The 25,772-nt window shown below is 42.0% G+C and overlaps 2 protein-coding genes across 3 annotated transcripts in view; both read left to right on the forward strand.

The window, feature by feature from the left end:
- Positions 1-5,343: 5,343 nt before the first annotated feature.
- Positions 5,344-18,611, forward strand: ZNF367 (zinc finger protein 367). Its single transcript, XM_073344949.1, has 5 exons — positions 5,344-6,056; positions 8,893-9,043; positions 13,906-14,025; positions 14,380-14,518; positions 15,988-18,611. The coding sequence occupies exons 1-5, from the start codon at positions 5,718-5,720 to the stop codon at positions 16,223-16,225; spliced, it is 987 nt and encodes a 328-aa protein (XP_073201050.1). The 5' UTR covers positions 5,344-5,717; the 3' UTR covers positions 16,226-18,611.
- A 5,476-nt stretch (positions 18,612-24,087) lies between these two features.
- Positions 24,088-25,772, forward strand: part of SLC35D2 (solute carrier family 35 member D2) — a 30,859-nt gene continuing 29,174 nt past the window's right edge. The window contains exon 1 of one of the 2 annotated variants that reach the window (XM_073344950.1): positions 24,088-24,577. In XM_073344950.1, coding sequence (XP_073201051.1) covers positions 24,441-24,577 — 137 coding nt within the window. In that variant the 5' untranslated portion in view covers positions 24,088-24,440. The remainder of the gene's footprint in view (positions 24,578-25,772) is intronic. The other variant, XM_073344951.1, reaches the window with a different exon arrangement.

Raw genomic sequence — 25,772 nt, forward strand, 5'->3', positions numbered from 1 at the left:
AGTTAGGTCAACCTAGCCCCCATGTAAATGGAGTTAGGTGCAATGAAGAATTCTTGCATCCACCTACTACCACCTCTGGAGGGGGTGGTTATACTACTGCAACAGAAAAGCCCTTCCATCCATCTCTGAAGTAAGGGTCTGTGTTAGAGCGGAGCACCACAGCTGGGCCACTAACGCTGTTGTTGTATTCAGGGCCGGATTTCCAATTAGTCACAGCACGCACGTGCCTAGGGGCACCTAGAAGTTAAAAATGGGTTAAAAGTTTCAATTATTATGGAAAACACAAAGGTCAGCTGTAGGCAAAGGGGGTGCTGAAGATGCTGTGCCTAAGTGGGCATAAGGTGTAAACCTGGCCCTGCTTGTACTGCAAACGTACCCTCAGTAATAATAATTAGTCTGGTACTAAACTGGTAGAAGGTTGATGCTGCTCATGGTGTAGTATGTTATACCCAGTTGCATAGAAACTCTTTCCTTAACCTTTGTATTAGATAATTTTAATATTAGCTTTAATTTAAAAAATATTCCTGTAAGATGCCATAGGTAAAGGGGGGGTGTTACCTCTGCAAAGGTCAAAACAGAAGACTCCAGGGCACCCTTTCACATTAACTAATGAAATAGTACACATTAATTGAAGTCAATGGAGTTCTGGCCAATCAGGCTATGGCTGAATTTCGCTGTAAAACATTTACTATTCCTTTTCACTTACACGCATTAAAGGTTATGGTGCCAGCAAATGTAGCAGAGTGTAAAGCACAGGCATTTGTAATACATTACTTGATTAGTTTTTCTTTACACAACAATCACAGCAAGCTGGCAAATGTGCAGATGCAATAAATGAGAAAATAATGCTATTATTACTCAAGAAATCAGTTGTTTTGGTTAGAGGATGGTTGGGGGAAGCAGAGAAAAAAAAAAAAAGAATGCCTAATAGTTGTTTCTAGAAAGTCTAAAGGCTTCTGGTTGAAGTCTTCTGGATATCTTTACACAGTCAAGTTAAATTGACCATAAAACTGAAGGGTTGAAATTAGAGGTTAAAAGGAAGAAATAGGGATTCCTGATAAATATCCTCGGAGGTTGACCAAAATAGTGTTTTCTCCACCCGTCTTGTGAGGAACACAGAGGGCTTGACTTGGGCTAGGTAATGCCAGATTGGTGACCTAGTTTTTAGACTGACATCTCAGAATTGCTTTCTTTAAGGGATTGTATACATGGAGAAATTAACCAGAGTAGCTACTGGATGTGAATTAAGATAAACCCGGAAAAAAACCCACTTTTTCGGGAATAAGAGTGTCTACAGGGGGAGCTATTCTGGAATACCTATTGCACTTTCAGTTCCCCTATCTTATTCCAGAGTAACCTCCCCATATAGATAAACCATAAATCTCCTGCCCTTATGTTTTCAAAGAAAACGATGAAAAAACATAATCTGAGCACAAATCAGTGAAGTGTTCACTCTCTGCCTGCATCTGCTGATAGCATGAAAGAATAGCTCTAATGCGGTGTTGACTCAAATGCCCAATAATGAAAATTTAAATGTCAATGTTGTTAACTATTTCACTGCAAATCAAAGCATATATGAAAAGAGGAAGAATCATATTATTAAAGTTTGCACAATTCACTATAAATGTAATTTTATTTTCTTAAAACTTGGGCAAGTACTAGTGCATTCTGTCCTGTGGTGCTAATAAAACAGATTAGAGAAGAAAGCATCTAAACCTCACCATGAGGAAGCCAATGCAGCAGAGCACCACTGGGCATCCAAGCTTTCTCAGACCAACATACTGGCTGCCCTCACCTGCATTTACAAGGATTGAATGCACAAATCATATAAGTAGCCATGAAAATGTTTTAGTACACATGTTGCATGTTTTATTCTCCTAATAAAATCACTAACAAGGAATACAATTAGAGATGGGCCCGGTGGATCTGAAAATTTCTCTAAAGTTTGGCTTTGTTTGGATCTGACTTTCTGAGTCATTCTGTTTTAGAAAAGTGGCCTCCCACAAATCTCAGATCTGATGCTGAGCTTCACCACCTCTTAGGGTTCTTTGAATGTGGGGTTTTTGGTTCAGAGTCCCTTTTAAATAAAAAATACTAGAAATAATTTTAGTAGTAATTATCAAATATTATAAAATTAATAGAGATGGCATAGCACCACGTCAGCAATGAAAACTTGTATCCCATGAAGTTGATGGCAAAGCTCTCATGTGGAAATTCAGTGTAGTTATATTCAAAATCAGAGAGAGAAAGCTGAGTTACTGTACTGTTAGTACTTCTGTGGTGCATTTTAGATCCCTGCATGGGACTATTCTTTAATCTCACTCCTGCTGTTATTGCAGCGGGTTGTGTGGGACCCACAGGATCCCAGTCCCACTGCAGGGCTCTAGTACATCTAGCCTGCTGCCTATAGCCTGTCTGAAAACCTTGTTCTCCCCCTTGCACTCATCATCCTTACATTCCTAAACATGGCTCACATACTGCATGTTTAAGAGACTTTTTTTTTTTTTTTTACACTGCTCACAGTAATTTCCACTTGGCTGCTGTCTCGCTGGCAAGTGGTACACAAGTCCTCTTTGCGCTGCAAAAGCAATTTGAGACTCACTGTACTAGTTGAAGGAAGAGTGCAGATGGGCCAGCAGTGAGGGATGTTGGCAGAGCTTAAGGAAAATGGCACTAGTACTATAACTTTTTGTTGGGTAACTGTGACAGATATGGAGTACTTGTGGCACCTTAGAGACTAACCAATTTATTTGAGCATAAGCTTTCGTGAGCTACAGCTCACTTCATCAGATGCATCACGAAAGCTTATGCTCAAATAAATTGGTTAGTCTCTAAGGTGCCACAAGCACTCCTTTTCTTTTTACACATTAACAGTTTCATGTGTGCTAAAGTGAACATCGTTTGTAATCTGTATCAAGAAAATTATTTGCTGAGTGAGTTAACCTTTCTACCCTAATCAATGTACAGACATTTGTTCCATTCTGTGATGCTTAAAAGTTCTAGGCATGTAGCCAATTTCTTGCATTGTTATTTTGCAGAGTAATAGCTGCAGCGTTAGTTTCTTGATATTTGTCCATTGATACATCTTCCCACTAACAGCATATTGAAGGGTTCTAATCCAATTTGTTATTGATTCAGTTACTTATTCCATCTTCGCAATATGGAATAATCAGTAGATGTGTCCAAAATATGTTGTTTTGAATACAAGTTCTCCAGCATTGATTAAAGTACTTGGGATCTTTCTTTCACATGTATAACCCACACCTTGTATTCCAAAACATAAATTAGTAATAAAATTTCCATCTTTACAAGAGAACACATGATTCTGTATAACCAAAAAGATTCCCAAGTTTCAACTAATATGTAAATGGTAGCAATAAATTGTCTGAATATAGACAGTGAAATTGCTTTTGGATAATTTAGCATTATACCATTTGTAAAAAAAAAAAAAAAAATTGGTTGAACCGATCTAACCATTGCCAACATATCTGAGCAGCTGCTAGCATGGACACCTACATCCCAAAAGATTCTCATTGAAGTTAATACTACTCACTTATAGCTCACTTAATAGCTCACTTCATCGGAATCCAGCTTATGCTCAAATAAATTTGTTAGTCTCTGAGGTGCCACAAGTACTCCTTTTCTTTTTGTGGATACAGACTAACACCGCTGCTACTCTGAAACCTGTTAATGTGTAAGGAAATCAAATACTAATAAAATTCCATTGCAGCTATAGATTACTTCTGATTCAGTACCAAATAAGAGTTCTGAATCATTTAGGATGCTCTAACTACAGTTGTACATCCCGGGGGCAAACTGTCCCCCAAGTATCACAAGGGCTTGTTTCTTGTTTCTGAAACTGACTTGCAGAACTTTAAAAAACGCATGTTAATTGAAACTGATGAAGACAGGGCAGATGATCTGACATGCCAGATATGTAGTATGTAGGAAATTATCCTGATTGGAGCCTTTAGATGCTATTGCAATATGAACAGGAGTAACTTTAAAATGCAATCTCTGTCTGTTTTGAGATATTTGACTTTTCAAGCAGAGAGCACAGGGTCTTCAAAGCACAGGCAGATTTTTTTTTTCCCCTTTTGATAATGCTGCTTTCATAGGACAATGGTTCTGCCACTTCAAAAGCACACACCCACTTCTTCCTGGAAGCATCTACAACGACTGGGCAGTTACCATCAACCAATATATCGATGATAACTATTTACTCATCGAGTTAAAATGTTTGATTTTCTTTAAAACGAAGCCCTAACAGCGTTGTAAAATCCGCCCTCCAGATCTCGGGGCAAACACAACATAACAAACATCCCCTTGGGGAACTCAGTCTTCCAATCTAGGCAGAGCGGAGAAGGACAGCAGTCCCGGCCTGGCCACCACAGCCTGCCAGGGCCTCCTCTTCAAGCCACGGCCCCCAGCGCGGAGAGACTCATGGGCGGGCCCGGCTCGCGGGTTGTCTAATGAAAGGCAGGTTCAGCCTTGCAGGTTGCGGAGAAAAGCTTGCGATGAAGAGCGCGCCCGCTGTCCTTGTTACGTCTCCTCCCGGGGAGCGCTGCTCACTCTGCCTGGGGCACTAGGTGCCCGAAATCAGCAGACGCGGCCACCCCCGCAGCACAGGGGCTCTATGCAGGAGGTGGCAAGGCTGCCCGCCGACCGCTGCGCCGGGTACGTCCCGGCGCCTGCAGCGGCCCACGGGCCAGGCGGTGCGTAGCCCAGCGCGGGAAAGCCGGGCTGCGCCCACAGCAGCAAGCGGCACCTGGCACGGAGCGAGGCGGGGGTGGAGCCTGGAGCGTGCGGTCGCTGGCTTAACAGTGCCCGGGGGAGGGAGAGGGAGGAGCCGCCAGAGGCCCCAGCAATACCTCCGCCTACCCGCTTTAAGATGAACAGGGGACACAGCAAGAGACGTCATAAATGGTGAAAGCGCGCGGGAAGCTATCTTCCGCCTCCAGGATTGGCCAAAAGAATAAGACAACAACAACGCCCGCCAAACTCAGCAACCCGCCCGGCCTCTTTACAGCCGACCATAAGGCCACGATGGCCCCGCCTCCTTCCTTCAGCGGCCCAATCAGCACCCGACCAACTCCGTCGGAGCGGCGCCCCTAGTGCAGGGCGGAGCATCGCTGCCGCTGGCCCGCGATCCCAAGAAGTTTCGAATTCTGTAGGCCGGAGAGCTCTCCCGCCAATGGCGGGGCCTGGATGTGACCGGGCTCCACCCACATCCCGCCCCCGGGGGCGTGGCCGGCCATTTTCTCACAGGTGATTGCCTGAACTTGGCTGTCACTCCATTATATATCAACGGGATTCGGTGATTGGTTCCGCCCAGGCGCGAAATGTAACGCGGGAAAATCTTGGGCTCGGCAGGGGCCGGGCTGCCTGCAGGCTCGGAAGGGTTGCGGCGGCGGCGGCTCGGGCTCTGTTGTGACCGAGGCCAGGTTGGGGAGCCGACGCCGCTGCAAACGAGAGGAGCGCAGGTGTGGCCCCTTCTCCGCGGGCTGCTGCCATGGCCGGCGGCCGCCGCTGACACCGCGGCTCAGCAGGTCCGCGGCCGGAGCGGAAGGGGAGACCCGGAGAGGACCGGCTGGCGATGAGTGGCTGAGGCGGATCGGGCGGTGACAGGCGGCCGCAGGGTGAGATCTCGGCGCCCGGGAGAGCGGGCCTGAGCCGCCACAGAGATTCCCCGCCCCGCTGTCTGCGAGGGGCTAGCGATGGCGGAGAGGCCGCCCCCGGGCCCCCCGGTGATCTTCTGCCAGGACTCCCCGAAGCGGGTCCTGGTCTCCGTTATTAAAACCACGCCGATTAAACCGTCCCGGGGGGGTGAGGAGCCGGCGCCCCCACCGCCCGTCCCCACCAGCCCCGGCTTCAGTGACTTCATGGTGTATCCCTGGCGCTGGGGGGAAAACGCGCACAACGTGACCCTCAGCCCCAGTAGCGCCGCCGCTCCCTCCTCCGTCCAGCAGCCTCGAGGGGGGGTGGTCAGAGCCTCCAGCGGGGAGGATGAGGAGGCGGGCAGCCCAGATAGCGGCGGCGGCGGCAGCCACCTGAAGGTGAGTTCGAAGGGAGCATGCCAGGGAGCTGGGCACGATGGGGTTAAACCCTCGCCGGGCCCATAGGATGGGGGAGGCGCTGCCGCCGCGGGGCGCTTGCGGGCATCGGTGAGGGCGGGCACCGGGCGTCTGTCCGGTTTAAAGGGTGAATCTCTGGCCACCACCCCCGATTTAAAGTGAAGTCACTTCCGGGTGCAGCTCGTGCGCCGGTGACGATACATTCGCGCGCCAAAATTATACCCGCCAGACGCTCGCTCGCCGTTTGCCTGTGTCATATGCCGGCTGGGGAGGGCGCGACCGCGCTCCAGCTCCACTTTTGTGCGCAGGCGCGGTGCGGTATGTCAGCCTATAAGCCTAGGGTTCTGCTGGGGGCGGGGCTGCCTGCAGTCTGGGCATTCGGGGTCTGGGACGCGGAGGCCGGGGCTGGGAGCAGAGCTGCGGGGAGCGTGGCCCAGTGACTTGACACCCCTCTCGGTAAACTCTCGGGCATGGGGGTCGTTACAGTGGTAGAATTTCACCTGTTCGCAACTCGTGGCCCTTTGCAGCCTCTGCAGTGCAGCCCCACCCCGCACAGTGCTTCTGTACAAATGCTCCGTGAGACGCCAGCTGTGTCTCGCCGATTGCAGACCACATGCTCAGCTTCCCAGTAAAAATGCTTCTCCAAACTGACAACCCAGCAAAGCCAGCCTGGCCCTGAGAGTCCAGCTGTGCTCTTACTTCCCACCCTCAGCCTTAGTAACAACTGAATCTGTTTTACCGCAACCCCAGCCAAGGTGTAGAGTGTGAGGAGGTCATTTGGTCGTTCAAACTTCCTCTAAACTCCTGGTTGCAGTTGAGGAAATGTAGATCTTTAAATACATGATCCTTCTGCACATTGGCTGGCTGGCTGAGTTCTTTCAAGATTCAGGCCCCTCTAAAACAATCTTTTACTTCATTTATATCCCAGTGTTAAAATAGGAACCCTTCAAAAAGGGCATTACTAAAAATATTAGTGATAAAAATCAGAGGGGTAGCTGTGTAGGTCTAGATATGTAAAAGCAGCAAAGAGTCCTGTGGCATCTTATAGACTAACATGTATTGAAGCATAAGCTTTCATGGGTGAATACCCCCTTTGTCTGATGCATGTAGTGGACATTTCCAGAGGCAGGTATAAATATGCAAGCAAGAATCAGGCTAGGGATAAAGAGGTTAGTTCAATCAGGGAGGATAAGGCTCTCTTCTAGCAGTTGAGGTGTGAACACCAAGGGAGGAGAAACTGCTTTTGTAGTTGGCTAACCATTCAGTCTTTGATTACAGCGACTCTTTGCTGCCTTTAGTGATAAAAATGTAAATAGCAACTTAGCTGAGTTGTATAAGTCTCAGAACAATACATTCCAAGACTTCTTGTGTATTACTTACATTCATACAAATGCTATTGCCACGTCTTTTCTGGACCTGAAGTTTAAAAATGTGCTCAAATCAATCTGTTAGCTGACAGAGGACTATGCATGATGTGGTAGTTCTCTTTCCTTTTCACAAGTGGAGCAGTTCAGTCATGACAAAGGTTGCCTCTTGTTCTGTTATGCTCAGTCCAACTGATCCAAAGTTGGAATGGCCTTTATACTTTCAATTATAATTTCATGGTGTCAGTTGTAGGGAAAGGGAGAAGTTTAGCGGGAGGAGACTCTCAATCCTGACACTCCCTGAGATAGGAGCTAGATGACTTAGTCTAATATATTTTAAAAGTTACAAAAAAAAGTTTGGCTCTTTCCAAAATATTCTAGAATATCATATAATAGTCTTCCCTCTGCCACGATGATAGTGCTGTGCAAGTAGGTTTCACCATAGGAGGTGAAATCAGTGATGTTTTTATTTACACTGTATTCCTCAATCCTTGAACAAGAGTACTCAAGCAGCACACAGGTTTCAGAGTAGCAGCCGTGTTAGTCTGTATTCACAAAAAGAAAAGGAGTACTAGTGGCACCTTAGAGACTAACCAGTTTATTTGAGCATAAGCTTTCGTGAGCTACAGCTCACTTCATCGGATGCATTCTGTGGCAGCACACAGGCAATCCTCTTTTTCAGGAATCTAAGCCCAAACACCAATGCCTGGGACAGAGTTGCTCCCTGAAAACCAAGAATTCTCTTTCCTTAAAGAGATTAAGGCAGAGAGCAAATTGTGCTGCTGCTTGCAGTGGCTACCCCAAAAAGAAATTACATCACCAAATTAAGAACAATGTAACGTTTATTTGAAGATTGAATAGAGCTCATATGCTGAGAATTTTTTTTTTTAAACTATGTAATAGGGCCATCTGGTGACTCCTACCATAAAATAATTTAGAGTGCCAGATATACCCTAACTTCGTATTTGTTGTGCTTTCATGATATACTTTATTTTTAAACAATAAACTGGTTCAGGAGTTAATGTTAAATCGAGGTAATCCGTGGGTCCAGCTCTTTCACTCTTACATGTCTGTGTGTGTGTATATATATAACTTGAATGCTATTGTTGTGTTTATACAATGACATCATGTTTCTAGTATCTAATTACTTGTGTTCTTTAAAAATGACATTTAAGCTGGAGCTTTGTGATTAACTTGTTTTCAGGGAAGAATAGTTGCTATGGATTTAAATCTCTTGATGTGGTTCTTTTAATGTTTGATGAATAATTACGATGGAGGAAAATAAAAGCTATTAAACAACTGCATTTTCCTGATGTGTTGGTACATACTTTCGAGAAACAGAAAGTTCCTGTTTAGAAAAGCTTCCCTTGGACTGAATCATTTGTCTGCAAGTACTATATTAATATTTTTTAAACAAACTGCACAGTTTCTTAACAGTGTGGGTTTTTTGATAGGATGGTATTAGACGTGGCCGACCAAGAGCAGACACAGTGCGAGATCTAATAAGTGAGGGAGAGCATTCATCCAGCCGAATCCGTTGTAACATCTGCAACAGGGTGTTTCCACGAGAGAAATCTTTACAGGCACACAAAAGAACTCACACTGGTAAGTGAAAGGAATGTAATGTTGTGCATAGAAAAAATATTTATCAAGTAGTTAAGATTTTAGCTTGGAAGTTCTTCCATTCTTACAATTAGTATTCTGGTCTAGTTATTGAATGGACTACTTTTTTCCCTGAGGTCTGTTAGTGTGGTCAAGACATTGTTTAAATTTATCTTTGTGTAACTGCTTGTGTTTATACTGGAGTAATTGTGGCAGAGCAACCAGCATTGCTGTGATAAAAGGAAACATTTAGAGATTGTTTCCCTCTGCTTTAGTGACATGTTACACTTAGTAACTGAAAAAAAGGAGGATTTTTTTTCTTGGTTTTACTCTATATATGATGGTACTTTTCACTTTCTTTTCTGTTTCCCTCTTGTGTGGGTCTTTCACACAACAATGGAAGGGTGAGTGCAGAGAAGGAAAATGTTAATAAAGCCATAAAAATTGTCGGGGAGCTTTAGGCCAGGTATTATTATATTTTGAGTTTAAAAAAAAATTGACTAGATTTAAATAGACCTTGCCCTCTCTCATTTTCTTCATTACCACCCCTTCTTTTTGTGTTTATTATTTGATGATGTAATATGTTTCTGGGTTAAATTTAAGGATAAAATTTCTTCCTATGAGTAGTTATTTAATAATTGTGTAGCTAACATGCATTTAGATTAGGGGAGATCAGATTTTTTTTTAACTTTATCTAGATGCTCCGTTTTGCTCAGCTCTTGGCTGTTAGGGGGAAAAAACTGCTGACTATTTTAACACAGACCTTTGACCACCGAACTGCATCTTTTTGGGGAAAAATAATGTAAGAGTGTTACAGAAAAATGGTTAATTCTTTGCTCAAACATTATGCATTGACAAACTGGACCCATCTTGCTTTTGAAAAGGAGATTCATTGTTCCCTTATACTAAGCATAATTGAACAGATTTTTCTTATGTACCTGACATTGTATTCTGCAATAAAATGTCACAATAATTGATAATACCTTCAAAATAACTTGCCTCCTGTGGTTTATTTTTCTGGATCAAATAAGGCAAGTCTGCCTGTCTGCCAGTATTAAACGCCAATTTCTCTATTCTTTTTTGGTCACACACAAGATGTCCTTGTATTTCATTTTCCTCGGTAACTTTAAACTTCCATCCCTGAAGTGCTAACCGATTCAGATTGTCTTAATGGAAAACTCGTTGGGTCAGATACATCCTTGGTGATGATACTCCATTGACTTATATAGATTTACTACGGTACTAGATTTGGCCAGTTAGATCTCACAAAAAGACTATTTGCCCATTTCATTTACTTTTGAAATTTCCCTGTAGAATAGGAAGGCAGAAATTATTAGCTGTATTTATTATTTGCAGATTTGTCTTCAGCTGACCTAATATTCTGCCTCTAAATCCTGATGTCCTTTCTTAGGCAAACTCCCATTGACTTTAGTGGTAGTTTGCCTGTATAACTGAAGGTCTTAACGCATTTCTGTAGACAGCAGGCAGCAAATAGCTGGGAAGAGAAGAAAATCTGAAGTTTTTTTGCAGCCTTCCTAAAACTGCCCCTCCTAGCCCTAGCTATTAGGGCTCTGTAAAGGACAGAAGCCTTCTTGGAGACATTCTACCATTGGTTGGGTTGCATATGACTGCTTAGTAGTAGCTGCCAGAGGCTTTGGAGAGGCAGGAAATACAGCTTAACGCTGTAGTATTGCTTCCCCTAAACCTTCACAGTGAAATTTGAAGCAGGGCAAGGTTCATCACCATAATGAGTAGCATATTGCCAACCCCATTCACAAGTCACTATGATTCTCCATCCAAATCCATATCAAGCTCTTGCTTCTGTGCAAGTCCAGGAAATGCTAACAGTGTTGTGGAGGCAACAACCCCATTTTCTCTTGGAAAGGGTAGGATCTGTGGATTTCTGTGCATGGACCAAGGGTGATCGGGCTCCATTTATGGACCTCAGGATTTGGCCATAGGCTAGGGACTTAGGCCCAGATCCCCAAAGGTATTTAGACTCTTAACTTCCATTGTAATCAGAGCTTTATTTCTGAAATGTTAGCAATACTGTTTCTTTTGGTCAGTATTCTTTTGGCCAAACAGTATTTGTTTAGTATCACCTAGTGGTGGAATTGTGAACAGTGCTACAGATTTTGAACATAACTTCAGCCAAGTGCCGCCCTTCATGTACTAGACCAGAGGGGCGGCTCCAGCCTCTTCCCAGTGCAGGGCTGAGGTTGGCTAGAATGAAAATTGAGAGGGCAGGGGCACTATACATGCTGTGGGCACACATGCTAGCTTATTTTTTAACAATATGCACTTAAATGTGTGTTTTATCTGTTATCCTCAGAAGGGGAATAAAAATATAAAGTGATTGATTGGTTTTAAACTTCATCTGTAGCAGCTCACTTGTGCAACATTTATTTACAGAAAACCAACAGGAAAAATAATTAAGCCAATAAACTAATAACTAACAAATGCAAACTTCTGGGGAAAAAAATCACTGGTTAAATAATATTAATAGCTAATTACTTTAAATTGGAGAAAGTACTGTATTATATTTCAAAATTCTGCCATTTTCACATGGCAAAGTAAGATATTTGGAGACTCAGAGCCATGATACAACTCACGCTGCAGTCAATCTGGAGCAGGGGGCCTTGGTGCAAGAAAGAGAGAACTGAACACACAGGTGCTATAGAAGGCATTACCTGAACACCACCTGCTCTGTGCTCAGTCTTTAGCAACGGGAAGAGGCAGTGGGTGGGAAAGGGAATGGATGCTGGTTCTATGTTGCTCCTGAGCCCAAGCCAGATTGCAAACCGAAACGTTGTCGGCCTAAGCCAGAGCATGTGCAGCTGCAGCAGGCATGTGGCAGGGAGCCACACTGGGGATGTGAACCATGTAGGGAGGAAGGAGGGGTGCCATTTCAGATGCGGGGTGGACTTTTACTGTGATTCCAGGGGCTACTTAAGTACCCGAAAACTCCAGGGTTGTGTTTTTTGCAGATAACTTAGAAATGAATTGATAGGAGCAGTGTATCTAATTCCTATATAAAGAAAGAAAAACATATTTAAAAGCCCCTATTAAAGCCATATTTTAAGTTTAGAAAAATTAGGAGATAATGCAGCAAGATAATTTCAAACCTTGAGGTATAAATTTTGGAGCCTTAGGACAGATATCAGAAACACAAGTTAGATGCTTTGTACGCATCTATAGTAGAGAGAAATAAAATCTGCTTATTTTCTCTAAAAGACCTACTCTGTTACTGCCATTATCTACTCTATTTTAATCAATTATTTTTTTACTCCACTAAAAACATATTTAATTTTTAACGTGATTGTTTTTTTCCTTTTATTAAGGACAGGAATTTATTTTTCTAATTATTTTGGCATTTATGTTTACTGATCACAATCATGTATGTGACTCTCTAACATTAGACTCCATTACCATTAGTATCAGACTTGGAACTGCATTTATTTTCGTACACATTTTAAGTTACGTTACAAATATAATTAAAAATAAAAATTGAAAAAAGTGACCATCTGCACAATGTTTAAAGTTACTAGTTCAGCTCATTTTTTTTAAACTTGTACTGCTAAAGTAAGTACAAGCTAAATTTGCTTTCTAGAAGGACACTATTTGAATGTACCATTTTAAATAATTAATGACAAAGCACAATACGGTAAAAGTAATGATAATTACTCCAGCCAGGACAGGTTAGGTATTTTAGAACTCACTACTCAAAGGATTAAATTTAAGCATAAGAGAAATAAAATTATGAAATGCACAGTCCAGTCAAAAAAACTAATTTAACAGTACTGTAATCTTTAATGAACTTGGAAAGAGTGAAATTATAGAGAATATATGTGCATTTTGACAAAGTACCAAGAAATAATAATAGTGTGTCTGTGTTGGAGGGAGTATATGAGAGACTGTGTGTGCCTGTGAGTGCACTGTCTCTTTAAGCTGAGCACTCAAGAGCCTGAACAATTGTTCAGTGCAGCAGCTGCAACTCCCACTCCTGAGCCAGAGGCACCAGCACAGACAGGCTCCCTGTCCCCCCCAGCTCAGCAGAGATCCACTCAGGCACAGCCACCTCTAACATCGGGCAAGCTCCCACAGCATCCTGCCAGCCATGAATCAGCTTCCCAAAGAAGGGGAGACTGTCAAGACAGCAGCTGGGTGGCTGGAGATTGTCGGCTGCTGGCCAGGTGCCCAGTTTGGGGGGGGTGGGGGGGCTAAGCCAAATTTTGGAGTGGCTGTAGCCTCTGCAAGCCCCCCAAGCCCCCCTCCTGCTAGAGAAAGATTAAATCAGTCACCCCGTAATATAAACATTTGTGCTTATGCACGAGGATTCCTACATTTTACCACAACATAATCACTTCTGCTGTGTTAGGGACACTCAAATCTCTGATTTGTTTGAAAATTACTTCTGCTATAAGTAACACCTAAGATTGTTGCAACTGAAAGTTACTAGAGAATATTTTTTTCTGTAGTCGCTGTTTACTTTGTGTTAGATCAGTTTATTATTCCTTTATATTGTCACTTTGTTTCTCATTTGTGTGGTTCTTTTTACATAGTAACATGGGAAAGGCTGTGTAAATTGCAAAATATCATTGTAAAATCACAACTGTCAAGAAAATTAGGGCAAGTGTAGCACCTAAGACTACTTAAACACTAACTCAGTTGACTAAATTTCAATTTGATGTCCTTGTGGAAGTGGATTTTTACAGTTTCTGGGCAACCATTATCTTTCCACAAAGGATTTTTTTCATCATTGATTTAGGGGATCCTCAGCAGAAACACTGAGCCATGGACCATCACTAGATGGTGTCCAGACTTTCTGAATTTATAACTCTTAAAATTCTACTCAACTTTTTTAGGTGAAAGGCCTTATTTGTGTGACTATCCAGACTGTGGGAAAGCCTTTGTTCAGAGTGGGCAGCTCAAAACACACCAACGTCTTCACACAGGAGAAAAGCCTTTTGTCTGCTCAGAAAATGGTAAGCCATCAGAAAATAACTGGCAGTATTTAGAGCATGGGCAAGTTTCGCAGTAGTAGTACTATCTAAATGTGCCCTGGATTTCCATTTTAGATAATCTTTTAAAAGGGGGGAAAATAAATCTGTGTGCAACCACATAAACATTTGTCAGTTTAAAAGCAAAGTTCTTAAAAGTATAAGCAGGTTGTTTAAAAAATTACTTAATTTTTTGATTATGGGGCATTCTATGGTGAATTGAATCCAGATTTTAGAGTGGGAAGAAAGTTAATTTAATAATGACTTAGTTTCTTAAATTTTGGGCTTACATGTTGGACAACTGCTTTTCTTGATTATTGTCCTTGCTTTTTTATTAAGGATGTTTAAGCAGATTCACACATGCAAACCGTCATTGCCCCAAGCATCCCTATGCAAGACTGAAGAGAGAAGAACCCACAGGCAGACTGAGTAAAAAACAAACAGCTGACAATAAAGCTGTTGCTGAGTGGCTAGCAAAGTAAGTTCTCTTAAACTGTGACCATCTAGAATTATTTATTAAGATGCTGAGAGCACTGAGATTTGAAATGTCAGTAGAAGCCAAAAACTTTTACACTCATGGTGTTTTTTGTCATCTCAGACTATTTTTAAATTCCTGTTGAATTATAATACTTTTTATACAACCTTTATGTGAAACAATTTTTAAAGACTCATCATTATTTCTCTGGCTCTTATTCACCTTGGCAGTTCTCGAATGTATCGATTCCTTCACACCTATGCCACGAGAGACTTAATTTAGCAAAGGACGTATCCATAGAGCCTCTAAGAGAATTAAAATTGTCATCAGTATCAAATACGGACTTGGTACTTTTCACTGACACAACCACCCCAAGTCAGACTTCTTCTTTTAGGCACTTCTTGTGACAGTTTCTCAGGAAGTTCTTAATATTCCCTCCGTGGTTACACAGATGTCTCATTTTGATGAATGTGCTACTGCATGCTGTATAAAAGCATTGTACTCTGAAGATGATACAACACACTTCCTCTGTTCTTCATTTTTCTCTTCAGGTTGAATGATTCAGCTGTTCCCTAGTATGCTATTTGTTTAAATTCCAGAGGTTAGAATTAACTTCTCTAGTGGTAGTTGCTTCTGCTTTTTTTCTCATTGGGATGCATTTTTGATTTTTTCCTTCTCATCTGTTTTCCCTTCTCTATACGATTCTCCCTTTGAGTGGCTCTTTGCTTATTACAGCAGCTGTTAATACAGTGCTTTCCTTTGGTGCTGCAGTGTTCATGGTGTTGAATATGCATGTATGAGGGAAGGTGGTGGTAGTTGTAATAAGAGCGGACTCTCTCTTTGGGGGGAGAGAGAGAGAGAGAGAGTGTGGTCTTGTAGGACTGGGACTTGAGATTTGAATTCAGTTCCTGACTGCCACAGACTTCTAAGCTAGTCTTTTAATCTTAGATTCTGAGACATTAAAACTTCTATCTGTAAAATGTGAATAACAATACTCCCTGTCTTTGGAACAGTGTACATAGGGTTGTGGTGGATCCTCCATCACTAGCAACTTTTAAATCAAGATTGAGTGTTTTCTAAAAGATATACTCTAGTTCAAACAGGAACTATTTCAGGGAAGTTCTCTGGTCTGTGTTTATTAAGGAGATCAGACTAAATTATCAGAGTGGTCCTTCCAGGCCTTCGAATCTATGATGGAGGTGTGGGAACAACATATAGAAAGGATTGGGGGGGAAGGGGGAGGGAGGGAGGGTGTGGACAGGGAGCTGAATACTGAATCATCTTCCTGCGGTGGAAAGCCTTCTGTTTCTTTAAATACCACAAAATAGGGGCTGAGAAATTAGCAATTGGAATGAAATGAATGATCCAATCATGTTAAGATTCTGGTTTGGAAGATTCTTGTCAGCTTTCAATGAAACTTGTTGGTCAAGTTGGATGATGCTTATAAACTATGTAAAACTTTGACTTCACAGGTATTGGGAGACAAGAGAACAGCGCACTCCTACTCTGAAAAGCAAAACAGCTCAGAAAGCTGACCAGGAACAGCAAGATCCCATGGAATATCTTCAGTCTGATGAAGAGGATGATGAGGAAAAAAACAGTGCTCCCTCAGCTGCCCGCCGTCGTCTTCAGGAGCAGCGTGAACGCCTGCATGGTGCACTGGCTCTTATTGAGCTTGCAAACCTGGCTGGAGCACCACTGCGACAGTAGCATAGGAACTGAATCTGCCAGTATATAAAATGTACTGCCTGGTGGTACTTAAACAGTTAGATCCTGGGCATAAGCTAAGCACCTTATTTGCTTGTCATAGGCTGCTATTCTGTAGAATTTATGAAGAATGTTGTTGCCTCACAAGATGGGGTGAGAGAATTGCACTTTTTTGTATGGTAAAAGACAGATGTAAAGTTTTTAAGTATTTTGTAAATATGGGACTGCACAATGCAGGGTCGACAAATTGCATATTGTGGAAAGTTAGATTTTTTGCAAGGTTAATTCATTCATTTGAAGCAGTTCTCACAGGAAGCACTTTCTGAACATAATGCTTGTATGAATAGGAGAATTGTACAGTTAACGAGGAGGATTATTTATCTGACTATTTAAACAAAATTACATTTAGTACGTTTGATAATACTGTAAGCAGTGATGCAACCAAGTCTTTAATGGCAATATATTATCTAGTATCACTGAGAAGAGGGCAAAGGTTCTAACTTGTGGCGGCGAAGAAACTAGTTACATAGAAACTATAAGAGTTCAGGATCTTCACTGTGACTGCCGACTGCCCAAAGTATGAGACTGACTTCGCTATCTTATTTTAGACTTAAGATTTCAGTAGAATCTCTTGGTCTGAGTAGCACTTGTTATTCCTAGCACGTGATGTTGGGAACTTTTGCACATTGTCAGGCTTATTTGAAAATGAATGATTAGTCTTGCAAAGTCTAGACATAAAGGTAACAATTGGTAATATTTCTCAGATATTTTGGACCCTGTAATGAGATTTGGCACTTGTTTTGTTAATAAAGTGGGTATTTACAGGGTGGTATTGATTTGTAGTAAACTATTTAGACCTCTTATTAGCTAACACTAAGTTTTAAAGTTCTGCTTTTATATGACTATTAGCAAATAGAAGCCTCCATATTCTTTTGTTTTAAGTGCATAAAGCCACCTTATTGCTTTACTTCAGGATAAGATGTCAAGTTTGTGTTCACTAAGTGTAGTACAGCTATCAGTTAAACACTGCAGAAGAATATTTGCTGTTCAACTAGAAAATAGGCTTCAGAGATAGTTGCAAGTGTGTTTAAATTGTGTGGTTTCATATATCTTTCCCAAATAAATGAAGTTATAGAGCACTGCTTAGTGACCTCAAGCACAAACTGAAAAGTAAGGTTAGCAGTACATCCTCATCACCTCATGTTTTGTATTGGTTTTATCTGACTTACAATACAACAGGCTTGTCTGATGGTCTTATTTTGCCTTTCTTTTGAGCAGCATATAACCAGAGATGTGTAATATGCTAACAGATGATAAAAAATTTGTTGAATTGAGCATGCCCAATTCACCAAATTTTTTATATATAAATATTTTAATGTTGGGCTGCTGGTTTAGTGATAACAACTGGATTTTTTTGTTAATATCTTCCAAATTTATTGACCTACTGCTTCTGTAGTTCATAACATTACCCAGGCTATAGACTCTTCCCTCTTAATTTTTTTTTAAACTGATTAGATGAGGACAGATGTTTCACAAATATAACATGATTATAGTAGAGAATGCAACTCTTGAATTCAGTTTTTCTAATAACTGATTCCTATAATGGCATGAATTTTATTAACCTGGTACATGTCTACAATTGTTGGTGCACTTAACTGAACAGTGGTCAGAGATTCTAACTTTTAAGTGATGGTGATTTTTAGATTTACCAATGCGGTTCTTAATTTCTTGTGTTCATTTCCTTGTTAATTTATTTGGCCTCAAGCTTTTTTTTTAAAAAAAAAAAACCATTAAATAAAGCAAAATACTCTTCTGTGGCCACCTGGGATATTCTAACTACATACAACTACTTGGCAATTCAAAGGCAGTAGCTGTAAAACCTCTAAGACTAACAGTGTTGGGCCCTAATCCTTCAAGTGGCTGGACATGGGCAGATCTCCTATGCATGCCCACATAGAGCACTGCTGACTTTATAGGTACTCCATGTGGGCACAGGGATCTGTTAGTAGCCAGTTGCAGAAATCAGGACCATGTTTTGGGGTTGGGGAGGAGAACCAGTTTCCCCAATCAATTGTAAAAGGTTCGACACATTTATAGTACTGGAAGAAACTTTATACAAATTATTCAATACATTGAATTTGGTCTAACTAAACACGTTCAAGCAGCTTAACCTGTTTTGTATATGTTATACATTTTGGGAAAATACCAACTAGAATTGTTTGAGGTGTTGAAGACTGCTTTTGGAGTATTTCTTAACATAATTTTGAAATGTTCTGTGCTGCATAAGTGTCAGTTGTAGTTTGGCATGATTTAACAGCAAAAGAATAAAAGTGCTGTAATTTTCATAGGTGCTCCAAATAAAAGTTGGTTTAATTTTAAGTTTAAAATCCAAGTGTTAGCAGTGGTAATTTTTGATCATGTTTTTAATTGTATTTTGTCAAGCTAGTTGCTCTTGACTCCTACAGTTCAATCACTTTATAACTGTTCCTTGCCTCTTTTTAAGGGTTTATTGGCCTCACCGATACATTCTTATTGTAGGGAAAAAAAATTACTCTTGCTGTTTACTTCCTAATCTTCTAACTTGAAATTGGTTTCTGAACCTTATTACTGTACTTGATGAGTTCAAGATAATTCACTTCAATGAGAATCCTGTTTGGAGTAATTATGGTAGCCCAAAATGAATAAACCTGGCAAGAATACGTTTTCTTGAAGTAGTCCAAGCTAGTGAAGTGTCCTACTTCATGACCAACAATTCAGTTTGCAGTTGATCTGTTCATTTTTATGTTCTTATTTTTTGTCAGACATGGTATGTGTGAAAGAGCTTATCAGCAGGGTAGATTTGATTTAAATCAAATCTATTTAAATCACTAGGCAGGAAGACTCAATTTAATCATTCTACATAAAAGTGAATTCTTGTTGGTTGTTATAACCTAGAGAGACGTAGGTTTCATTTTTAGGAGGTACACACTATACATTTTTAAAGTGATTTATTTTGAAAACTTTTTAGACTAGTTTTACAGCTATATCAGAAAATGAATGATTTTTTGGTTATTTAATTTACCAAAGGTAATTGAAGATGATATCTATGAAGTCATTGGGAGGTGAACTATCTCCAATTCAACAGGTTAATCAATATTTGGAGGATTTTCTTGCCATGCTGTATTAGGAGGAGAACATCACCAGACAGACCTTTTAAATTGTTTTATTTAACTAAAACAACAATGTTATGTATTCTTGGTTTTTGTTCAACAGCAAGCATAGAATTTTAACAAAACAAGCATGTGAATTTTTGAATTTAAACAAGTTTTTTTAAATCAGGTTTGTTTTTGTTTTTAACTAAAATAGTTAAATGAAATATTAAACAAATTAAATGGACTGTCAGCTAAGTCAACATAAGAAGCTTAAAATATTGGCTTCTGCAGCTAACTCAGTCATCTTCACCTTCATTTTCCTGTTCATAGTCTGGAAAAGAGGAAAAAAAAGCTTCCCTGCTTTTTCAGGTCCTAACAGATTTCTCAATTTGGAATGAATTAGTCCAAAGGAAGAAAATATTTTTTCTATACTGGTAGAAGAAGCAACTGCTGTTAAAAGTGAGACTATCACTTCAACAGTCTCTGAATCCAAATGCTTAAGTGACTTTCACTAGTTCACTGGTGTGACTTTCTCTAAAACATCAGCAAACAAATTTCCTGAATGGTTCTTATTTCCAAACTGTCTTTTACGGCCTGCTGCTATTATAGGTTTTCCCTTCTAGTGAGAGAACGGTATGCTAGATCTCAAATCAATGAAGGCTACACTCAAAGACCTCAAGACTCCTGGAACATGCTGCTCAAACTGTTTCACTTTTGTTTCTACTGCCTGTCCCTCCCTTCTCACGTTTTATCCCCCGACTTCTTCTCCTTGTCCAGATCTATTCTGCCCCAACAATCTTCTATTCATTGAACTTTTTGAAATTTTGCACTTTTAGAGAGAGGTAAGGGATTGATTATGTACATAAATTTGCAGAGGGACAATAGGGTTGAGGTCTTATTTCTCACCTCTATATATTTTAAAACATTTTTGCTGTTAACATGTTTCTCTGGAGACACAAATCCACAGTTTCAGAACTGCAAAACTAAGCATCTCTGATGGTATCTTCTAGACTGAGCACTGAGTCCTATTTGGTAGATTGTATTTAGGTTAATCTTTCTATCTATACAAAAGCGCCTGGAATCCCATAAAATTGGGTCCCTAATCCATGAACTATTGAAGCTCATTTACAAACCTTTTCTTAAAAACATTACATGAATATATTGTCTCATACTATAGAATTAGAATTTATAATCCCTATTCCATGATGATACATTATAGATCAAATATTGCTAGATAGGTTTTTTCCTCAAAAAGCATTTTATCAAAAAAATCTGATTTAAATTAAATCTGATTTTTTTTAATTAAAAAAAAAACATTGATTTTTATCCACCCTGCTTATTAGTATTTTAGATTAAGGTAAACTATGGACACTAGAAAACTAATGATATACAACTGGAATTGTCCTGCAACATTGTCCAGAATACTTAAGTGGCAAGACTGATGAAATTATAGTTTGTGTTATTAACCAGACTTCTATTCTTGGTTCTCTGAGGGGACAAAATTGGTAAATAAAAGCATTGTTAAGGAAAATGAAATATTTTATAAAGATGATTTCCTCTCCTGAATGAGCAGGAGGAAAGTTCATGTTACCTTGAAGTGACTTTTTGTAAGTTATTGGCAAGAGTGGCAATTGGCATGTGGCCTACTCACAAGAAACTGAATGGAGATCACTGAAAAATCTGAAAGTAACCACTCCTATGCCCTACTGATCAAATCCATAGCTGAAACAATTACCTAAAATGAGCAATCTGCTTAGCTTTCTCATGAGGGGGCAGAACCTACCTAAAAGTCTAACCCTGGAATTTGTGTACGCTGTCTCTTTCTAACAGGTGCTCTTTTGTGAGAATCTTGCATTCCTATACAACAGGCTGTACAAATACTGTACAGGAAATTGCAGAATTGAGTCTTATTTGCATGATAGTACCACCTGAAGAAGAAGTGTAAGCTCAAAAGCTTGTCTCTTACTCACAAAAATTGGTTTAATAAAAGATATTCGCTCACACACTTTGTCTCTCGAGTACCACTTAATCACATTTGTGAAGGTACTGATACAATTTAGCATTATCAAATGCTTTAAGTGGACGAGAGAGTGCATGTAGATGAGTAGAGCAGTATATGAATGTCATCAGCATATTAGTATTCATATACCAGCAGCCCAATAGACAAGATTTCTTTCATATCAAATTAGCAAGAATGAAAGCCAAGAAGACTTGGAGAGTTTGATTAAGTGTAATATACATGTTACACAATGAAAGTGGCCTATGCAGTTATACTGGGGATCAGTTTGGTAATGCAGAATGATGGCCTTCTGAAATAAAAGGGCTTTAGAACGAAGACCAGAGTAGCCCACTGAAGCAGCATGTAAGAAAGTCTGTTTCTGCAGACCTGGCCTCTATTCACACTGTACTTTGAGGCAGCTGGTGGTATCACTGCTTTATTCCATTAAGAATTATAAATGTTTACAATTTTGGTTTACCTCAATCTGTGCTCAGGGTAGTGAAAAGACTACCAGTGAGATGACCTGTTTTTAAAAAAGTTTAAATTGCTCATTAAACATATCAAAAAGTAATCGTAAGTGTAACTACTTTTTTGGAAACTTAAAGTATCTTTGACCTTTGAGAAGTATGACCTTATCTACCATGAGAAAGTTGCACTGATTTATCTTCAATATGTTTTTAAACTGATTTAGTTAATCTGGTGCAAAGCCCCATGTTGATACTCTTATTTCAGTCTGAGTAGTTCATTCTGATTTAACTTAAAACAGATATTAAATAAACTTTCGCTAAACTGAAATAAGTGTCCCACACGCCGCCTTGGTTTAACTAAGGGCATGGCTACACTTGCAGATGTAGAGCGCTTTGAGTTAAACCCGCCTTTGGAGAGCGCAGTAGGGAAAGTGCTGCAGTCTGTCCACACTGACAGGAATAAGCGCACTGGAGTGGCCACATTTGCAGCAGCATTGGGAGCGGTGCATTATGGGCAGCTATCCCACAGAGCACCTCTTCCCATTCTGGTGCTGTGGTTTGTGGGAAGGGGTTGGGGGGTGCAGGGCATTCTGAGTCCTGTCCCAACACCCCGTGATCCATCGGTTTGCATCCCAGCAATCCCTGTGTTTCTGTCCATATTTGGCACCATCTTTCAACGGTTTTTGTACTGCATGCTCTGTCTTCCCTTTCGGTCTGCAGGAATGGAGCCCGAACTGCTGAGGAATATGCTGACGACTCTCACTAGCACATCACGTTTGGCAGTTGAGTTATTCCTTATGATCCAAAGTGACAGTGAGGGCTCTGACGATATCGACTTGAGTAATGCATATGACACGAGTTTGCTTGTGGCATTCACAGACATGCTCACCACCGTGGAATGCCGCTTTTGGGCTCCGGAAACAAGCACTGAGTGGTTGGATCACATCGTCATGCAAATCTGGGATGACAAGCAGTTGCTGCAGAACTTTCAGATGAGAAAACCCACTTTCATGGGACTGTGTGAGGAGCTCACCCCCCCCACCCTGCGGCGCAAGGACACGAGATTGAGAGCTTCCCTGACGGTGGAGAAGTGGGTGCAATCCGGAAGCTGGCAACTCCAGACAGCTACCGATTGGTTGCTAACCAGTTTGGAATGGGAAAGTCGACTGTTGGAATCGTGTTGATGCAAGTTTCCATCATGTCCCTTGATATCTGCCCGAAGGTATCGTAATTTCTACGGCTGGAGCGCAGCTGGGACTGGACAGCTTCCTCCCCCCAAACACTGATGAGGTCCAGCACCTTGCCATTGTTCCATACTGGGGCTTGCCTGGCGCATGGAGGCATGGTCACCTGGAAAGATTCACTGAAAGCACTCCACACCTGGCTGAGCAAACAGGAAGGGGATTTTCAAAATTCCCAGAGAATTTAAAGGGCAGGTCTGATGGTTGGTCACCTGAGGGCAGGGCAGTAGAGTTCAAAGTGATGACCAGAGTGGCTAGCACAGGCATTGTGGGACACTTCGGGAGGCCAATCACAGCGCACTATAGGACCAGGGCATCCACACTGGTGCCGCGGCCGCTCCAGCGGGGATGCAGCAAACGTTATTCCACTCGCCGAGGGGGAGTACCAGAGTCAGAGCGCTCTACGTACCTTGCCAGTGTGGACGGGTAATGAGCTAGTGCGCCAGGGGCTCCTTTATTGCGCTGTCACTCGCAAGTATAGCCAAAATAAGTTTCAAAAACACACCTTAAGTTAAATGGGTGCAATTCTTGTGTAGAGAAAGCTTAAATATTCAATCATTGCTTTTCAAATTCTTTATATTTAATTCATGTTCAACACTGGTGAGTATGTACATAGTATATATTTCTAGCCACTCAATTCATCCTCAAAAACAAAAATTGCCACAAGTGTATATAATAACAATCACTAAACTCTAGATTTGCAGGTCCTTTTCCATTGTAGGGTTTGGGGGTTTGTTTGTTTTTTTAAATCATAAGTACAGGCCCCATGCTTACATGCACCTTTATGTGCATCTCCCACAGACGTAGGAGTGAACATGTATCTTCGAGAGAGAGGAACAAATTCGGAAGGCAAAGAAGCCCACCTGGCTGGGACGCGGGAGGAAACCACTCAGCTCGCGTCTCTCTCCAGTGCTGGGCCGGGACTGCTGAGGTGCGAGTCTACCCAACTTTTCCAGGCTACAGCCTACGAGCTGGAGCTGCTGTTCTCGGCACCTCCCTGCTGCTTGGCTCCCTCCACTCCGGGGCTCAGCCTGAATCGGTGCAGCGGGCAGGGCTGGCATCCGGCAGCGCACCTGAACGATGGGACCGTGAGCCCGGGCGCGCCCTGCCCCAGCCACACGCCTCCGAGGCGTCAGCAGGAGCGAGACGGGGCAGCAGCGAGGCGCCCGCCTGCTGAGGGAGGGGACTGGCTGGGCGCGAGCTCTTCCTGTCTCGCTGCCCTGGTGCTGAGGAAGGAGGGGCTGGGGCGGCGGCTCTTGCCCTGGGTGCCGCTGTGGGACTCTCCCCCCGGGCCGCGGGCATGTCCGGCGGCGCGCCTCGCCGCTCTCCAGGGGCTGGGTTTTGTCGTCCGCGGCCCAGGCACTTTGCACGTACGAGGAGATGAGCGCTCAGCAGGCCGACGAGGAGCCGGCTGGTGCCGCCCCCCCGCCGCTGCTCAGGCTGCTTTCCGCCTTCTTCTATGGAACCTGCTCTTTCCTGATCGTCCTGGTGAACAAGACCGTGCTGACCACTTACCGGTGAGACGAGGGGCCAGGGCTCCCGTCCCTCTGTCCGGCTCCTCCCCCGCTTCACTTCCTCCGCTCCCCCTCGGAAAACGCCGCTCACGCACACGCACAATTTGCCGGCTGCAAAAGGAATATTTATGCTGGGGCTGGCCCTGAATCCTCCAAAGCTGGCGCGGGAGCCAACCCCAATCCTAGCTGCTGCCCACCCCCCCCCCCCCGGCTTTCTTAGTCCTCCGTCCTGTCTGCAAATCCGTGGGTAGGAATAGCCAGCTTTTGGGGGGGCCCTGAAAAAAGACATTTTGCATTGACCAATCACTACGACGCTGTCATTCTTAGGATTTAGACTGCAACTCAGTTGTGTTATATGCTTGCTTTAACCTGTAAATAACTCTAATTTCTTTTTCTTAATAACCCTGTAGTTAGTTTATTACTGAATTGGCTACAAGGGTTGTCTTGGTGTGAGATCTAAGATACCAATTGACCTGGATAAGTGACCTGTCTCTTGGGACTGAGAGCAACCTGAATATTTTGTGCTTTTTGGTGTAAGTGACTATTTATCACTAAATCCAGCTTGCCTGGGTGGCAAGATAGACTGGAGAGCCTAAGGGGACTGTTTGTGACTCCATGGTAAGACAGTTATAGTGATTCAGGAGTTCAAATTATTTACCAGGTTGGTAAGAACTAATTATAGAACATACCACCAGTTTGGAGTGTCTACCCTGTTTTTGACAGTCTGCCCTGAGGTTGGCACTCACAGTTGTGAGCCACTCCAGACAGCTTGACAATAGTAATACACTTACAAATGGTCAAGCACTCCCTGAAACTGACATTTACAAAGATCCAGGCGGGGAGTGGTTAATCCATTTAATTTTAGAGTAGATTTACTTCCAATATGCACAAATAATGAAAGCAGTGCAGTAAAAAATAAGGGTTTTTTATTGCTTTGTCCCCCTCAAAATTTTATCATAATTTTTCAGAAATGTCGACCATCTCCATAGCTGGTCAAAACCCACCTGAAACTGTCAGGCAAAATTTAGGCTCTTTTGAAAATTTCTGCTTAAGTGACTTATTTGAGGTCACAGAGGGAGTCTGAACCCAGATCTCCTGAATTCAATTCCAAAACAGATCCTTACACATAAGATCATTCTTCTACCTACATGCTCACAAAAAACCTCAGGGCAAATTGAAGGCCTATGTCCTACATTGT

The sequence above is a fragment of the Lepidochelys kempii genome, chromosome 5 (genome assembly GCF_965140265.1).
Source record: "Lepidochelys kempii isolate rLepKem1 chromosome 5, rLepKem1.hap2, whole genome shotgun sequence".
NCBI classification, from domain to species: domain Eukaryota; kingdom Metazoa; phylum Chordata; order Testudines; family Cheloniidae; genus Lepidochelys; species Lepidochelys kempii.

Bases quoted from the DNA above. Each gene is read 5' to 3' on its own strand.
- ZNF367 (XM_073344949.1), top strand. From the start codon at position 5,718: ATGGCGGAGAGGCCGCCCCCGGGCCCCCCGGTGATCTTCTGCCAGGAC. The intron at 6,057-8,892 runs GTGAGTTCGAAG...GTTTTTTGATAG, and splicing joins GCGGCGGCAGCCACCTGAAG to GATGGTATTAGACGTGGCCG. The intron at 14,026-14,379 runs GTAAGCCATCAG...TTTTTTATTAAG, and splicing joins TTTTGTCTGCTCAGAAAATG to GATGTTTAAGCAGATTCACA.